Raw genomic sequence first — 19,117 nt, 5'->3', positions numbered from 1 at the left:
CCACATGTATAGACTCGCTTATTAGGAGGATAGAGTTAATATCATCCATGGACTTTTCTTTCAGTACAGCCTTGGAGCAAGGCTACTGCACAGCCTGCCATGTGGCTTATTTATGTGTAGTCTGGAGAAGCACAAGGGATGTGTGTATCTGCGATTATCTCCACATCAACCGGTCGGTCTGTGCTGCACTGTTTGTCATTTTGTCAAACAGAAATGAAAATTTACACGATCTTATTTCATTTGACAGCTGAACAACTCCTCTTGACAAACATTCAGTCCAACTAAAGAAACAAACTAACCTGTGTTCAAAACGTTGAAATGTGCATGCTATTTGTCTGTTTTGCACACTGGAATATAGACTGGCAGAAATATGAGAAGCTTATTCAGAAAATGACCAGCTGGATTGCATATCATCATTTTCTGAATACCGTATTCGACGTAATAAGCGCCCCGCTCTAATAAGCGCCCACGGCGATATTTGCTGATATATTGGCTGGTGAACAATCCAAATTAGCACCCCTTCCGATTGATCAATGTACAGAAGACTTATTTATTCGCGTATAATACACACTCGTGTGTTATACGCACCCTTAATTATGGGTACATAAACATTTCAGGCTGTCAGCATAAACCACGAAATTCATCTTTCAACTCTGTTTTTTTCACCAAATTAATATTCTAATAAGAGCCCCCTATTTCTAATTTTGAGAGCGCCCTGGGCGCTTATTACGTCGAATACGGTACATTGTTTTCATGTGCAAAATCTACTCATATTTCTGCTTGTTGATATTTTAGTGTACATACCAAAATAAAACATTATAAAACCTTAATTTTAAAGAAACCAATCTCATTAAAATCAGATTAGTTTTAGCTACCGCTAAACTAAGATCCGAGGACATCCCATTACGGGTCATATCACAACGACCTTTTGCAAACTTTGACCAACCAATGAATGACAAGAAACCGACATTAGCAAATCAGAAGGCAGCTTTCTCGAGCTTTACAACACTAGTTTCAAACTGGTGACTATGCTTCGAAACATATTTTGACGTATTCTCGATAAAAAAATGAAAACTGATAAAAGGAACATTCTGGAATGGCTTAAAGATGGCCTAGATTGACCATCTACATATAATCATAAAACCCATAGCTGTCATTCAGAATACCCTCTGTTAAATAGTTCAAGGTTGGGGAGTGTGAACCCCAAGATAAGGGATTATTCTGGAAGTTCTATTCAATTGTCATTTGGCTCATTATGATAAAGGGGACACGGGTGGCACAGTCGTCTAAGGCGCCGCGATTTGTTGTGCAGATTCGTGTCCCTTGGGCACACCTGAAACCTATGATTGTGGGTTCGAATCCCGGTTCACTACGATTATGTTTCTAGGTTTGTCAGCACCATACCGCGCTCGTGGGTTTCACCGAAGTGGTAAAAGTCTGAGACCTGCATCACTTCGGGCTTTCCTCCCACATTAAGCTGACACGCCGTGATATAACTGGAATACTGTTAAAAGTGGCGTTAAACCCAACCCACCCACTCACTCATTATTATAAAGAGCTACTGGTCCCACCAGCCATGCATGGGTGATTCATGTTAATTACAGTTATCGAGAAAAGTTATTCAAAATATTAACATTTCTCATGAGATGAATTCAAACATGGTCTTTGCCAAGAATATGTCAATTTCTTTTTGGTGAATTTGAACCTTTGAGATGGCCCCCAGTAATGCGAGCCACACGGAGTCATGTCTGAAGATTAACTATCAGGGCTGTGAAGGTGATTGTCAGGCTATAACAGACATAGCCAGTCTGGGCCGTACTGTCCTCAATTAGTTGTACTGTGATGTCACACTGCATCACAGTCACACAAACTCAGCTGGACTCCGATGCAGTGTGTGTTTATAACTGATGGCTCCTTGTGTGTGAAGCAATACATCTCAAATGTTTTTTTGCCGTTGTACAGCTTATACAAACAGTAACTAAGAACATATTTATTCTTAAATTGTTTTGAGTATTTATGAAATGTTATGATATTCATTACCTTCTTGCAAAAAAAAGTTTTTCTTCCAAAATAAAGCTGTTAATGCTTGGTGCTTGACTTTTATAGAGTCCATCATGGCAGTTTGCAGAGATGTTGCCTTGACACCATTTTCGACATTACACTTTATTACGATATTTTGAACCAAATTCCCCCAACACAATATAAAATATGTTACCATGGTTACAGAGTGAATAAAATAAAGAAAATATTGCCTGTTATCTAGATGTTGACTTTACTACATTGTCACATGTACAACAAATTAATAATTAAATAATAAAAAATATAAAAAATAACTTGTTTTAGCTTGTGTTGTGAAAGTTTATACATTTTGAGGAGTTTGGGTAGTAGTGAAACTCGGAACAATTTATTGCAAAAGCTGATATTTTCATCAAACCCATACAGTCTGACATGCAAATAATAATTGGTTTGAAAATTGCTGATTTACCGTATTCGACGTTATAAGCGCCTCGCTCTAATAAGCACCCATGGCGATACTTGCTAATATATTGGCTAGTGAACAATCCCAATTAGCACCCCTTCCGATTGATCAATGTACACAAGACATATTTATTCTTGTATAATACGTATGTTAGATGTACCCTTACTTATGGGAAATTAAATTCTGGAAAAATATATCTGTCGTATATAAACATTTCAGGCTGTCAGCATAAACCACGAAATGTAAGATCTTTCAACTCTGTTGTTTTTCACCAAAATAATATTCTAATAAGAGCCCCCTATTTCTAATTTTGAGAATGCCCTGGGTGCTTATTATGTCGAATACGGTAACATGTTTTAGATGCCAAGTTCAGGTTCCCTACATACTCACTCATTGCCTCAGTTTGATGATGGCATCTCTTCAAAATCCTTTCTTTGTCACACCAGCCATGTGAGCCAGTATAAATCGGAAAGATGTTTGTATGTTTGTAAACAATCAAGTCTGGACCAGACAATCTAGTGATTGACATCATGAGCATTGATCCACGCAATTGGGATCAACCAAGTCAGCGAAGCTGACCACCCGATCCCGTTAGTCACCTCTTAAATTACCACAAGCATAGTCGCCTTTTATGGCAAACATGGGTTGCTGAAGACCTATTCTAGCCCTCATCTTCACGGGTCCTGTATAAATGGGAAAGATGTTTGTTTGTTTGTAAACAATCAAGTCTGGACCAGACAATCCAGTGATTGACATCATGAGCATCGATCCACGTGATTGGGATCGATGACATGCATCAACCAAGTCAGCGAACCTGACCACCCGCTTCCGTTAGTCACCTCTTACGACAAGCATAGTCGCCTTTTATGGCAAACATGGGTTGCTGAAGACCTATTCTAGCCCTCATCTTCATGGGTCCAGTTTAAATGGGAAAGATGTTTGTTTGTTCTTTAATGCTGCAGTCAGCTCATAAAGGGATTTTTTAAAAATTAAATATGTTAATTAGTTCCCAACTTTTAGCTTTGAAATCTGAGGCGCAAATAATTGTTGTCGTATTTAATGAGGCATGGGAGTGTTTTTGACATGCAATATGCTAATTAGGTGCATATAACTTGCAAAACAATTTGCATTTTGTAGCTATATTATGTTTTGTGAAAAGCAGTCACCAAAGGATATACAATGTACTTTGTTTTCAGAAAAAAAATTGTGAACATGTTTTCATCATTTGGGATGTGATTGTTTACACATTGCCATGCTAGATGAAATATTGCTCATGTTATATATTGAGTTGATATACTGAAATATTGTTCATACATTGCATATTGAGATGATATATTGAAATATTGCTCACATACTGTATATTGAACTGCCATTACTGAAATATTGCTCAAAACCCATCCTCGATTATCTCGTGTTTTATATATCACGTCTATAATGACATGTATCCTTGGCCCATCTGTTGGAATAGCTTGGTATTCAGTCTGGTTCATATGACATGACTCTAATAACAGCCATCCAATCCAATTTGGAGGGGGTAGAGAATTAGGGCCTTTTTCAGCCCACTGGCAATGTCAAATTGTAAACATTTGGAAAATTTTGTAAAATATATTTGAACATTATCAGACATGTTTAAATGGTTGGCAAGCCATTTTCTTTCTAACACTTGAAAAGATATTTTTAACATGTGGCATCTTTAAGTACATAATTATGGCTGAAAAAATGAAAAGGTCTGATATTTCCATCTCCAAGAGGGGCGGTCGAGTAGCCTAGTGGTTAAAGCGTTCGCTCGTCACGCCGAAGACCCGTTTCGATTCCCGACATGGGTACAATGTATGAAGCCCATTTCTGGTGTCCCCCGCTGTGATTTTGCTGGAATATTGCTAAAAGCGGCGTAAAACCAAACTCACTCACTTCATCTCCAAGATACACTGGTGATTGAGAAAGCTCAAAGATGCTTTAAGCCCAACTTATCTTATTGACTTATTGCTAGGAAATATGTTTTTGTTTCGTTTTGATACAAAATTCCTAGACTTTCTTTTAATTCTTTATCTTACAGCCACTGTCCTTAGAAGTGACACTGTATTGTGTTTGTTGTACTTGTGTGTGTTGTGTAGCACGAGGACAGAACTGGGCCCTGGTAGACAATGTCTTGTTTGCATGCCCAGTTGAGCACATGCTCAGATCACGTGAGTTGAGTGCTGCGTTTGATAGAGCCAGTTTATTAGCTGAATAGAATTTGATGTGAATATATTGTGTTATATCTGTGAGTTGTTTTATACAATCTGTGGTTTCCTTGTTTTAACTGTAGGTGTCATTGTGTCTGACAGTTGTCATTGTGTCTGATGACAGTTGCCATTGTGTCATGTGACGGCATTTGTCATCGTGTCATGTGACGGCAGCTGTCATCGTGTCATGTGATGGCAGTTGTCATTGTGTCTGATGACAGTTGTCATTGTGTCATGTGATGGCAGTTGTCATTGTGTCATGTGATGGCAGTTGTCATTGTGTCTGATGACAGTTGCCATCATGTCATGTGATGGCAGTTGACATTGTGTCATGTGACGGCAGTTGTCATTGTGTCATGTGATGACAGTTGTCTTTGTGTCATGTGATGGCAGTTGTCATTGTGTCATGTGATGGCAGTTGTCATTGTGTCTGTAGACAGTTGTCTTTGTGTCATGTGATGGCAGTTGTCATAGTGTCATATGACGGCAGTTGTCATTGTGTCTGATGACAATTTCCATCATGTCATGTGATGGCAGTTGTCATTGTGTCTGATGACAGTTGTCTTTGTGTCATGTGATGGCAGTTGTCATTGTGTCTGTGATGGCAGTTGTCATTGTGTTTGTGATGACAGTTGTCCTTGTGTCATGTGACGGCAGTTGTCATTGTGGCCGATGACCGTTGCCATTGTGCCATCAGACACAATGACAGCTGCCATCATGTCATGTGATGGCAGTTGTCATTGTGTCGGATGACAGTTGTCATTGTGTCTGATGACAGTTGTCATTGTGTCTGACGGCAGTTGTCTTTGTGTCATGTGATGGCAGTTGGCATTGTGTCTGTGATGACAGTTGTCTTTTAGTCATTGTGTCATGTGAAGGCAGTTGTCATTGTGTCTGATGACAGTTGTCATTGTGTCATGTGACGGCAGTTGTCATTGTGTCGGATTACAGTTGTCATTGTGTCTGATGACAGTTGTCATTGTGTCTGATGACAGTTGTCATTGTGTCATGTGACGGCAGTTGTCATTGTGTCATGTGATGGCAGTTGTCACGATGTCATGTGACGGCAGTTGTCATTGTGTCATGTGACAGCAGTTGTCATCGTTGTCATGGCAGTTGTCATTGTGTCTGATGACAGTTGTCTTTGTGTCATGTGACGGCAGTTGTCATTGTGTCATGTGATGGCAGTTGTCACCATGTCCTGTGACGGCAGTTGTCATCGTGTCTGTGATGAGTTGTCTTTGTGTCATATGACGGTAGTTGTCATCATGTCATGTGACGGCAGTTGTCATTGTGTCATGTGACAGCAGTTGTCATCATGTCATGTGATGACAGTTGTCACCATGTCATGTGACGCCAGTTGTCATTGTGTCATGTGACGGCAACTTTTGAAACCACTGACTGTTGTAGTCTGCTAAAGATGTTGCAGTATTCATATACTCAAATTCAGTATTTTTTAAGTCTGTAACCATAGTAATGATACTCTTTGTTGAGGTATAATACAAATCTCGATTGTAACAATACATCATATGATATTTAAAACTTGACACATAGAAAATCTGAGCTGTCATCAAAAGGAAATACGCAACAAACAATAATGGCACGAGAAGTCTGGTATGGATTTTTATTTACCATTCTCTTTATTTACAATAGAAGATGCCCAATTTGTATATCCATGAATCTGCTTTATCAATACCATATTTCCTTAATTAGATGCTAGAATTTGAGATTCAGTAGGGTTGTGAGTTGCCACTGTGCTAGCATTAATAGTTGTCTAACCTCTAATAGACAGCTTCTAATAGAGGAAATACGGTATGCGATGTAACAATACAATACATGTTCATGTATTTGTGTGGTGGCGTGTTTGGTGATGCTGATATACAATGTTACAGATGTAGCTTGGTTTGATGTCCATGTATCTCTACTATAAGATAGTCCAAGTATCTCTACTATGGGACAGTCCAAGTATCTCTGCTATGGGACAGTCCTTGTATCTCTACTATTGGACAGTCCAAGTATATCTACTATGGGACAGTCCTTGTATCTCTACTATGGGACAGTCCATGTATCTCTGCTATGGGACAGTCCAGTGTATCTCTACTATGGGACAGTCGTTTTATCTCTACTATTGGACAGTCCAAGTATCTCTACTATTGGACAGTCCAAGTATCTCTACTATGGGACAGTCCATGTATCTCTACTATGGGACAGTCCATGTATCTCTACTATGGGACAGCCCTTGTTTTTCTACTATGGGACAGTCCATGTATTTCCACTATGGGACAGTCCATGTTTTTCTACTATTGGACAGTCCAAGTATCTCTACTATTGGACAGTCCAAGTATCTCTACTATGGGACAGTCCAAGTATCTCTACTATTGGACAGTCCAAGTATCTCTACTATGGGACAGTCCAAGTATCTCTATTATGGGACAGTCCAAGTATCTCTACTATGGGACAGTCCAAGTATCTCTACTATGGGACAGTCCAAGTATCTCTATTATGGGACAGTCCAAGTATCTCTACTATGGGACAGTCCAAGTATCTCTACTATGGGACAGTCCAAATATCTCTACTATGTGTAATTCCCATATCAGCAATACAAGTGGAACTGGTGTCAGAACCATGTTGTTCCACTGAATATGAAGTTAGGAAAATATTGTAAACTGCGTTTATAACGGACACGCTTATAACGAACTGACCAATATAACAAACTTATTTTTTAGTCCCCGCCATTTCTTAGACATCTTAGTTTTCAAGCATGTACCTTCAAAGTCTATGCCCTAGTTTGAATTGAGTAGAGAACTAGAGACAGTATACAATTGTAGACTGCATAGGCGGTTTTTTATCTGTTATGGTCCTGAAAAGAGCAATATCAACCTCACACCCATGCAGCAGGGTCGATATTGATTGGGGGCTGGGGGGTCCATAAATACAGGTATAGACCTCATATATAGTCTTTAATTTAAAGAGAAAAATGTTTAAACAAATTGAGACATCTGATTGGCTTAGGTTTGGGGAATACCACTTCTGGGTAATTCCCATTCTATAGTTATTTGACAGAAGTACATACTGACCCCAATTCAGGTCTGACCCAACCTCTGAGGTGGTCCTGTCAAACTATTGAAGACTATTGGAAAATGTGTAAGTTTTATGATCAAACACCACAAATGTATGTGTATATTGTCAGGGCGGGGAATGAATGCGGCGTTCGCCATTGGTCGGCTGTGTGACATGGATGTCGGGAGGAAACGACTGCTCTCATTACACGAGTCAGAGAGAATGGTAAGAACTGCTCTTGTTATTTGAGAAATTAAAAACATTTACTTAACCTTCAGCCTGCTGAATTGTTTTCTCACTTCTTACCCCTGCCTGCTGGATTAATTATAGCGTAAGGTGCAGTAAAGTGGATTGGTGATTTCAAACGGTCGGTGCTTCATTAAACAAGGGAAATTTGAACCAATATTTTGCACATTAATACCTGATAGAAAATTACGCATTTCTTAACTCGCATCGTCTTTTTTTTTAGGTAAATAAACAACTGAAAGTTTTTTTATTTTGCAAACTGAGCATATATCCACACCAAACGTAATTTAGATGACACGTAAAACCTACTTGGAAAATAGTTAGTGCGAGTTTTATTTTGGGGTGTCGTTATGAGTTCGACAGTAGCTACATGGCTAGTGACACACCCTGTTGAATGGGTTCGACAGGAAGGAGTCCACTGATGCCTACAGTGACAAATGCCTACAGTCTAAAACAAACATTTATATGCTTCAGTGGTTTTACATGTGACACCCTGCTGCCTCTCTGCAGAGTTGAACTGGCCCATTTTAGTGTACTATTGCCTACAGTGACAAATGACAAACACTAGCGAATGATGTTTAGTGGTTTTTCTTTATTCATACATTTCTTCTGATATTTCATACATCATACATAGTTTCATTTATCATATTTCATGTACATTATGATTCAAACATCACTTCACACTCCCATTTTATCACACATCTTACATTATCCATATATACATTTCATTCAGTTTCATTTATCATATTTTAATTGTACATTATGATTCAAACATCACATTCACACTTCCATTTTATCACACATCTTACATTATCCATATATACATTTCATTCAGTTTCATTTATATTTCATGTACATTATATACATATCAGACTTACATTCATCATATATCATCTCATACATCATCCATATGTATCATTCATTTTCATTTATCATATTTCATGTGTCACAGAGTTGCACAAACTAGTTGCTTTGTTAGCCCAGTTTTACAACACATCCAGCTGCATCAAGCTGGATCACTTTGATGAAGGCAAAAATGTTCGGATGGGCTCTCTGGACGACCTTGTTAAGATGACAATGCCACCCTTCTAGATGATTGTTGGTTCTGGGGCCAATGTTGTCGTGATGATTCCACAATCCCAACCAAAACTGAGCATGGTTATCAATCCAGGTGTTGGTCATGTAGTCATGGAACTGCACTGCTTGTGGGATCTCTAGAGCACTGTCCAAATTTCCTTCTCAAAGTTTATCATCAATTACTTTAAAACATTATTCTTCTACTCTCATTTTACAGAAAATCCATATTTCCTGCTCCAGTTATCAAAGTACAATACCATCTAAGAAAATAAATTAATACAAAGGTCAATTATTTTCACAATCCCAGTAACATTTCTAAGGCATTAATTAGTCTGTGTTTACAGTGTAGGCATTAGTGAACACTAAGTAGAGTAGACCACTTGAGTGCAGGGGTGCGTGAAACAGTGTGTACAGTAAAACAACATCTTTTGTAGGCATTAGTCACTGTAGGCATTTGTCACTGTAGGCATTTGTCACTGTAGGCATTTGTCACTGTAGGCATTAGTCACTGTAGGCATTTGTCACTGTAGGCATTAGTAGACCTAACCTTTGACAGAAGCATTGAGAGCATTATGTACAGAGCTCCAGATAAGCCGCGTATCTGCGTGAAATACGCATCAGAAATGCAGAAATACGCAGTAAAATATAATCCAAGCGTATCAAAAACGCAACGAACATTACAGATACGCTACAAAAATAAAATTTGTGCGTATCATCAAAATATTGTGAAGTAACCCTGCGTATTCGATTAGCAAATCAGCAACTTATTTTGAAATTATAAACGGGCATTCCGTCAACCTTGCCAAACTCCACGATGACAGTCACATCATGATCATTTGCCATCACACTTTCGTGTGGAAGTATCGTGGTATTTTTGAGTCCTATAAAGCTCTCAAACCCACACGACACCAGTTTGCAGGGACTAGATGAATAGTGTTTTTAAATATTTAACTTAAATACCCACATGTGTAAAAACTAGTGGGTAACAGAAATTTGAATACGCAGATAGCATTACTGATACCCATTTATTTAAAATGCATGGGTAAAATACCCACAACACCAAAAGCTTATCTGGAGCTCTGATGTAAGTTTGTTTCTATATTTGATGATTCTCAAATTAGTAGCATGATCAACAAACATTTATTTTTTTGTTAAATATGTTTTCAAAATATACATGATGAAAGAATAATAACAGTATCTAATATTAAACTTTTCAGTGAATTAACAGTTCAAGTCAATAAATTGCAGCTCAACACATATTATTTTTATGGTCTCACAACTTAACAATTAAGTTTGTATCCTGCAATAAATTTTTGGACTCCTTCAGCAAAGTTTGGATGTACATCATGATTACAGATCTCATCCCTAGCGAAGATGTTGAGCTGCGAGGACACGGGAGCCAGTAAAAATGCATGTTTCGCCTTGAGTTGCCTGGCAACCAACTCGGAGGGTCACTCCCGTCTCCTGAACAATGCGTATGTGGATGAGGTGTTGCGGACGTTGTCGGAGCTGCTGAGTGCAGAGGACAGCGAGACGGGCTGGTTCGCTGCAATGTAGGTAGAGGGAGGTTAGCGGGGGCGGGGGGGCACTGGATGTTATTTTGAAATTACCAAAAGACCAAAATGTTAGAACGGGCATTCTGAATGACAGTTACGGTCTGTACGACAGATCCCGAAAGCTAGACATCGTCTATCTCTCACTTCAATGGCATAAACATTTAAACGGGGCCGACTTTCCTTAACCTGTGAGAAATACTGCCAAACAACCTCAACCATATATTAGACTTTCCAGAATTTGCTTTCTTTTCTTTATAATTTTATAATTCAAGAATATTTTTCAAAGCAATGTCTGCTTCCTGTCAGTCATTTCAGTGGTTGATCAAAGTTTGCTAAAGGTCATGTCCCCATGCATGTCCTTATACGATTTTGTCATTGTCTTTCCTGAAAACACACAATGCAAAAGCACTTTATATTATATTATAATATTCTGTCCATTTTTTTATGTTCCTTCCCCAATATGTGTATTATTTTTTATGACCTTCCCCAAGAGACTTGCGAGATATTTTGTGACCCTCCCCTGATTCCCCCTTACCCACCACCCCTAAACTAAATGACCAGTCCCTTCAAGCTGAAAAAATATTGAATTCCTTATGTTAAACTTTAAAGTGTTTTGCCTGAACTTATTTTCGGATGAATAAATTTATTAAAGAAGTGCTCTGAAAACAGGTATTTCTCTTTGAAAACTGCTTGGAAATAACTTGAATTTTGACCTCAAGGATCTGTATGAACCATGTCATGTGTTACCATGGTTACATGTTTCCAGGACTCTCAGAACCCTAGCCAGTCAACCCAAAGGGTGCTTAAAACTACGAGAAAACCACACAGTTCACTTGGCACTGAAGGTAAGATCTACCACCGAGTGTCTAGGCATAGCTGTGCTAATCTCTCTGATTGACAAGCCAATTCCCTTTCACGCAGTACCATTTTACGAACTGAAATATACCAAGGCGTTTGTAATGATGCTGCTCCTGGCAGTTACTCGGCAGTGCGGGCAGAGTATTGGCAACAAGTAGACTCTCTTGTTACGCTGACTTTCAGGAACAAGAGTCTGCTACATTTGTATCACTATAGCTAGAATATTGGTGATTGCTGCATAAAACAACATTCACTCACTGCCTCACACTCACTCACTCACTCACTCACTCACTCACTCACTCACTCACTCACTCACTCTGTAACTGTAACTGGGCACTTGTGTTCCAGGACCCTGTTGCACAAAGCAATTGTAGCGCAGTTTCATAAGCTGTAGACCGCCTCCGTGGTCTAGTGGTAGAGCGTCTGCCCGGAGAGCGGAAGGTCCGGTGTTCGATCCCTGGCCGCGTCATACCAAAAGACGCTTAAAGATGGTACTTGTTGTTACCCTGTCTGGCACTCGGCATTAAGGGCCTAAAACAAGGACTGGTCGGCTCGGAGTCAGTATACTGTGTCTGAGTGGGGTATTCATGTTAAACTGCGGCATGGTATCCCAGTGAGCTAGCACTATAAATTGGCTTCAGTCCGGACTAGTACAAGCAGCCACACACTCACACATGCATGCACGTCGCTATATAAGTGCAACAATCTTGGACGCGACGTTAAACCCAATTTCACCTCACCTCATAAGCCGTAAGTAGGGGAGTTACGATCATCTCAGCGCTACGACAGCTTTGTGAAATGGGCCCCAGACTCTCATTCATTCCCACCTGTTTGATGATTGAGTGAGTGAGTTGTGTTGTATGCACCTCCCCTCCTGTGGCGTAACCATGGTAACTTGTGTTTCAGGCAATGGAGGTGAGGAGTGACATGAATTCTGACCTGAAAGAGGAGGTCATCATCACACTAGAGATCCTGAAACGTCTGGAGAAGCCTGCACCACCCCACGTGGAAGGTAGGCCTGGGTTACAGGTTCCCCAAACCCCGTTTACAGGTCTCCCAGACCCCTGGTTACAGGTCTCCAAGACACCCGGTTACAGGTCCCCCAGACCCCTGGTTACAGGTCCCCCAAACCCCCAGTTTCAGGTCCCCCAGACGTCCCGGTTACAGGTCCCCTAGACCCCTGGTTACAGGTCCCCAAGACCCCCGGTTACAGGTCCCCCAGATCCCCGGTTCCAGGTCCCCCAGACCCCTGGTTACAGGTCCCCCAGACCCCCGGTTACAGGTCCCCCAAACCCCCAGTTACAGGTCCCCCAGACCCCTGGTTACAGGTCCCCCAAACCCCTGGTTACAGATCCCCCAGACCCCCGGTTACAGGTCCCCCAGACCCCTGGTTACAGGTCCCCCAAACCCCTGGTTACAGATCCCCCAGACCCCCGGTTACAGATCCCCCAGTGGCCCCCAAACCCAGACCCAAGTCTCCCAGACTCCCGACTAACTTTCTCTGTATTTCGTTTGAAGAAACACATTCTAATCCTTGTTTCAAGTTAAGATAGGGAAGCTATTGTTTATCCATATTGAAGCTATTGTTTATCCATATTGAAGCTATTGTTGATCTGTAGGGAAGCTATTGTTTATCCATAATGAAGCTATTGTTTATCCACAGTGAAGCTATTGGTTATCTGTAGGAAAGCTATTGTTTATCCATGTTGAAGCTATTGTTTATCCATATTGAAGCTATTGTTTATCCACAGTGAAGCTATTGTTTATCTGTAGGGAAGGTATTGTTTATCTGTAGGGAAGCTATTGTTTATCCACAGTGAAGCTATTGTTTATCTGTAGGGAAGCTATTGTTTATCCATATTGAAGCTATTGTTTATCCACAGTGAAGCTATTGTTTATCTGTAGGGAAGCTATTGTTTATCCTTACAATTTTGCCAAATTAAGGGTAAATTTGTCCTTTGTATAAGGAAATAAATTGCCTGGTGCAATCTTCAGGATACTTTGAAGTCGTGTGTGTCAACTTACAACATTGTTTTACAGTTACTGGGCCCTACTCAGTACTGGCCCGCTGGGACAAGATCACCACTAAGAGCGGCTTTGATGTCCGCTACCAGCTGTTTGAAGGTGGGTGCAGGGTGTTGGACTAAAACAACTTGGATGACAATAGGTGAACAATGTCAAGGTGAAGTTAGGTTTCCTAGTTACGGGTGACCCAGTTGTCTAAGGAGCTGCAATTTAACATGCAGAGTTGTGCCCCTTGGGTGTGCCAGGATCCTATGTGTAACGTTCCGATCCAGGACGAAGACATCTCATAACTGATCACTCTTTACATCAGAGTAGACTTACAAACATGGCGCTCTCAGAATGACACACGATTGTGTGGTGCAGGCTGAATTAGTTAGAGGCCATTGTCATACAGCTGGAATAATAGTGTAGAACAATAAGACAACCAAGACATACAATGTTGTGTTTGATCCCAGGTGTGCGTTGTGTGTACAACGGCCGTGAGTGCAGCTACGAGGTGGACGACCTGGCTCCTTACACCCAGTACAGTCTGCGACTGCGAGCCTACACCGAGGGGGATGAGAGCCAGCACAGCGACACTGTGCAGGTTATGACTGAGGAGGCTGGTGAGTTGTCTCCCTTTGAAAAGCAAAGGATGCAAACAATCTTTAAAAATTTTCACATAACATGTGTTATAGTATTGAGTGGCGGGTGCTGTCAGTAGAGCGGGGCATGCTCACCGTTTTTGCGAAACATCTGGTGTCTTTACTGATTTTCAGTGATCCATTCATTTAAGTTTTACACTGTTTCGCCTTTTATGCCCAAAGGAATCTGTTTCAATGGATAATCAAGACTGTTGTTCTCTGGTATTGATGTTTTTTTAATATTGTGGAATATTGTGGGAGTCCAGGCCCTATGAGGTCCTAAGTGCCTCGTGGTTGACATAAGAGCTGACTGGGGGCACAGGTGTCCCAGTCGCCTAGGCGCCGCAATCCTCTGTGCAGAGTTGTGTACCTTGGGCACGCCAGAAACCTATGATTGTGGGTTCGAATCCCTATCCCGATTATGTTTCTATGTTTGTCAGCACCATACCCATGCTCGTGCTCATACACCTGCATCACTTCGGGCTTTCCTCCCACATTAAGCTGACATGCTGCGATATAACTGTAATACTGTTAAAAGCGGCGTTAAACCCAACTCACTCACTCACATAAGAGCCGACTAAAATGGGTGTCAGGTGGTCAGAGTCTGTGACTTTGGCTGGTCATTGCCTTCACTCACTGGTTTACTTGGTCCAGACTTGACTATTTAGAGACCATCAGCACGTTTGTCAGCACCCTACCCATGCTCGTCGTTTTCACTAAAGTTCTAAGACCTGCATTACTGAATCTATCCTTTTACATGGAGCTGACACGCTGTTATATAACTGGAATACTGTCGAAAACAGCTTTACACAAGCTCACTATCTTTAGATATTTGTGAATGTTTGTATTATATTGTCTTGTAATATTTGTGTAATGTTTGTGAAGAGGCACATATTTCTCATTTGCCACACATTAATTTTCTCGTGTGCTGCGGTTTGTAGAGCCTTCTGCTCCGGTCGACCTGAAGATCCTCGGGTCCACCATCACGCAGCTGAAGGTGGGCTGGGATCCTCCGGAGCACCCTAACGGGGTCCTAAAGGGTTACTACGTATTTTATGGTGAGTCAGTGTTTTAATCTGAATAACAAGTTGGATGAGACTGTTCCGTGTTTTCAAGCCCCCTCCAACCCCTCCCCCATTCAGTACTACACGAAACGATTACTTTCTGCTTTCAAGGAATGATATAATATCAAACTTATTTATACTAAGAAAACATTTTGCAAACATTTGTGATCTTAAAAGTAGGTTGTCAGCCAGCTTCAAGTTTCAAAATCCATACAGTAAACCACGTTTACAACGAACACCCTTATAACGAACTGACGGATATAACAAACTGTTTTGGGGTCCCTCCAATTGCTGTATATGTGTTTATATTGAACTAGGGTTATAACGATTTATAATTACTGGTTTCTTTGAGTTTGTTATAACCATAGTTTACTGTATATATTTTGTTCAGGGTGGTACATGAAAAAATGAACTCCCAGGGCCCAAATGTGTTTGTTTGCAGGTAGAAACGTAGTGGAGCACACAGCAGACGTCTCCATCATCCTGACAAGCCTCACAGCCAACACCGCCTATGAAGTCCAGGTGAGACCCAAACAGATCAACTTGAAAAAGTATTGATGAAACAGTATGAATTGTGTTATACACAGTGAGTTGGGTTTAATCAGCTTTGGATAGTACCAGTATTTGAATGGTATTCCAGTTATATTGCGGCGTGTCAACTTAATGTAGGAGGAAAGCCTGAAGTCGTTTACCACTTTGGGTGGGTATAGTTCTGACATACCTCGAAACATTATTGGGGCAAACAGGGATTTGAACCTACAATCATAGGTTTCTGGCATGCCCAAGGGACGTAACTCTGCACAGAGATTTGCAGCACTTTAAACGACTGGGCCACCCGTCCCCCGAATGTGATTAGAGCTGCTGGATCTCTTCATGTGAAAGCCAACTACTTATTGCTTCCCTTGTCAGCAAGGGTTGAACTAGGTCAAAGAAAGAGCAGTGGTGTAAGTGCCACAGCTGCTGTACAGAGTTGTATCCCAGAGGTGTGTCAGGATCCGCTGATTGCTGGTTTGAATCCAAGAATCTCCCTGATAATGACCCTGTTTGTAAATGTTGTAAATGTCCTTCTATTCAGGCTCTCATCCCACTTTAAGATGACCTGTGGTATAGCCAAGAAGGGAAGTGCCAGTGGTGGGCACATTGTGAAAACTAATTATTTGCTGGGCTAAATTGGAAATCTGGCGTAATATTCCTGTGGTCTGACTTTCAGATATATTCCAACATTTTTTTCAATGCAGTCATGTCGTTCAAAGTGCAAAGCTGCAATATAGGAAGTGAAGATACACCCCCTGAATTGGGATGTCTTTATTTCAAATTTGGGAATTTTTACCAACAGTTGCTGCAGACTTGGCACCAAATAATGGCCTCTGACAATGCCTTGATAAACCTCTGTAAAAGTACTACCACTGCATACTGTGTAGGACAACATTCCACCAAGCTCTTTCGGTTATCACGTGAGATGGTATCATTTTACTGATACCCCACTTGTTCAGATTGTATAAGTAAAACGAAACGTAAAGTGGCTGACCTGTTTCGATTGTATATTTCGTATAATGTCTCATTTCTCCAGATTGTATGATTGTATAAAGTCTCACTTCTTCAGATCGTATGATTGTATAATTTCTCACTTCTTCAGATTTTATGATTGTATAATGTCTCACTTCAGGTTTGTGCAGCGACTTGTAAAGGCAAAGGTGAAAGGTCATCTGTCATCGGAACTACGGCAGAATTAGGTAATACAAGCACTGCTGACAATCAATATTTGATGAGCTAGGTAATACAAGCACTGGTAACAATCAATATTCCATGAGCGAGGTAATACAAGCACTACAGACAATCAATATTCCATTAGTTAGGTAATATAAGCGCTACAGACAATCAATATTCCATGAGCGAGGTCATACAAGCACAACAGGCAATCAATATTCTGTGAGCTTGGTAATACAAGCACTACAGACAATCAGTATTCCATGAGCTAGGTAATACTTGGCATATGTATTGCTCATCAGCTTAACTGGTGCCTTTTGCTATATTGAAATTTTTCTAATATATTTTTTTTAATGCTTCCATGGAAACAATTTCAACTTAGTCTCAAACAAGGGGAGGGTTCGTTTCTGGATCATATCTTGAAAACCATCCAGCACACATCAATGAAACTTGGGATATGCATTGCTCATCAGCGTCAATGGTGCCTTTTGCTATTTTGAAATTGTTCTAATTTTTATTTTCCTATGTTGCCATAGAAACAATTTTGACTTGTCTCAGGCCAGGGTAGGGTTTGTTTCCGTGCCATGACTAGAAAACCATTCAACATATTTCAACGAAACTTGGGATATGCATTGTCCATCAGCTTCAATGGTGCCTTTTGCCATTTGGCATCATGATCTTCTAGTGCTGGCACCTATAGATGTGTTTCAGTTGCGGAAGTCCATATTTATTTTTAACTAACAACCTCTGAGCATGCAGTATCCTTCATTTACTCTATTCAATTTTTTACACTTCTCCGGAACCTCAATTTTGTAGGTTGGGATCCCCATTTGTTGACCGGGGACCCCTACAATCACAGGCTTTGTGTTATCTCGACCCCCAAAATGAATTACCTTGGTAGTAGATCTCTAAATCAATGTTCATACACCATATGCTATTCTGTTCTTTTCACATGGGTATGAATCCCATTTCTGGTGTCCCCTGCCATGATTGTGCTGGAATATTGCTTAATGTGGTGTAAATCCACACTCACTCACTCACTCATTCTGTTTTATCCAGGAGCCCACGCACCGTCCCGGCCTCAAGTCCATGTGTTGGGTCGTAATGAGGTCAACTTGACCTGGGGTCCACCAGAGGTACCACTTGGCAGGATAACCCGCTACGACGTCATCATGAACGGCAAGACAGTGTACTCCGGCACTGATCTCTGCTACAACGCCCGCAGGCTGACACCTGATACAGAGTACACATTTGTGGTATGTATCGTATGTGTTATGTATGGTATGTGTTACGTATCGTATGTGTTATGTATGGTATGTGTTATGTATGGTACGTGTTACGTATTGTATGTTTTACGTATTGTAAGTGTAACATATGGTATGTGTAATGTATGGTATGTGTTACGTATGGTATGTGTTATGTATGGTATGTGTTACGTATCGTATGTGTTATGTATGGTATGTGTTATGTATGGTATGTGTTACGTATTGTATGTTTTACGTATTGTATGTGTTACGTATTGTATGTGTTATGTATGGTATGTGTTACGTATGGTATGTGTTACGTATTGTATGTTTTACGTATTGTATGTGTTACGTATTGTATGTGTTATGTATCGTATGTGTTACGTATGATGTGTTATGTATGGTATGTGTTACGTATTGTATGTTTTACGTATTGTATGTGTTACGTATTGTATGTGTTATGTATGGTATGTGTTACGTATGGTATGTGTTACGTATTGTATGTTTTACGTATTGTATGTGTTATGTATGGTATGTGTTATGTATCGTATGTGTTACGTATTGTATGTGTTATGTATGGTATGTGTTACGTATGGTATGTGTTACGTATTGTATGTTTTACGTATTGTATGTGTTACGTATTGTATGTGTTATGTATGGTATGTGTTACGTATTGTATGTTTTACGTATTGTATGTGTTACGTATGGTATGTGTTATGTATGGTATGTGTTACGTATTGTATGTTTTACGTATGGTATGTGTAATGTATGGTATGTGTTACGTATTGTATGTGTTATGTATCGTATGTGTTACGTATGGTATGTGTTATGTATGGTATGTGTTACGTATTGTATGTCTTACGTATTGTATGTGTAATGTATGGTACGTGTTACGTATGATGTGTGTTACGTATTGTAAGTGTAACATATGGTATGTGTAATGTAATGGTATG

At 40.3% G+C, this 19,117-nt stretch overlaps 1 protein-coding gene across 1 annotated transcript in view; it reads left to right on the top strand.

The window, feature by feature from the left end:
- Window positions 1–19,117, top strand: part of LOC124151915 — an 82,642-nt gene that overhangs the window by 25,830 nt on the left and 37,695 nt on the right. The window contains exons 5-14 of the mRNA XM_048388930.1: window positions 7,895–7,989; window positions 10,444–10,640; window positions 11,410–11,488; window positions 12,408–12,513; window positions 13,542–13,625; window positions 13,982–14,131; window positions 15,091–15,207; window positions 15,656–15,735; window positions 16,880–16,946; window positions 17,980–18,176. Of these exons, the coding sequence (XP_048244887.1) occupies window positions 7,895–7,989; window positions 10,444–10,640; window positions 11,410–11,488; window positions 12,408–12,513; window positions 13,542–13,625; window positions 13,982–14,131; window positions 15,091–15,207; window positions 15,656–15,735; window positions 16,880–16,946; window positions 17,980–18,176 (1,172 nt within the window). The remainder of the gene's footprint in view (window positions 1–7,894; window positions 7,990–10,443; window positions 10,641–11,409; window positions 11,489–12,407; window positions 12,514–13,541; window positions 13,626–13,981; window positions 14,132–15,090; window positions 15,208–15,655; window positions 15,736–16,879; window positions 16,947–17,979; window positions 18,177–19,117) is intronic.

The sequence above is a fragment of the Haliotis rufescens genome, unplaced genomic scaffold (assembly GCF_023055435.1).
Source record: "Haliotis rufescens isolate VD_foot unplaced genomic scaffold, xgHalRufe1.0.p SCAF_8, whole genome shotgun sequence".
Lineage (NCBI taxonomy): Eukaryota > Metazoa > Mollusca > Gastropoda > Lepetellida > Haliotidae > Haliotis > Haliotis rufescens.
The sequence above is the reverse complement of the archived record's forward strand: the minus strand, read 5'-3'. Positions and strand labels throughout refer to the sequence as shown.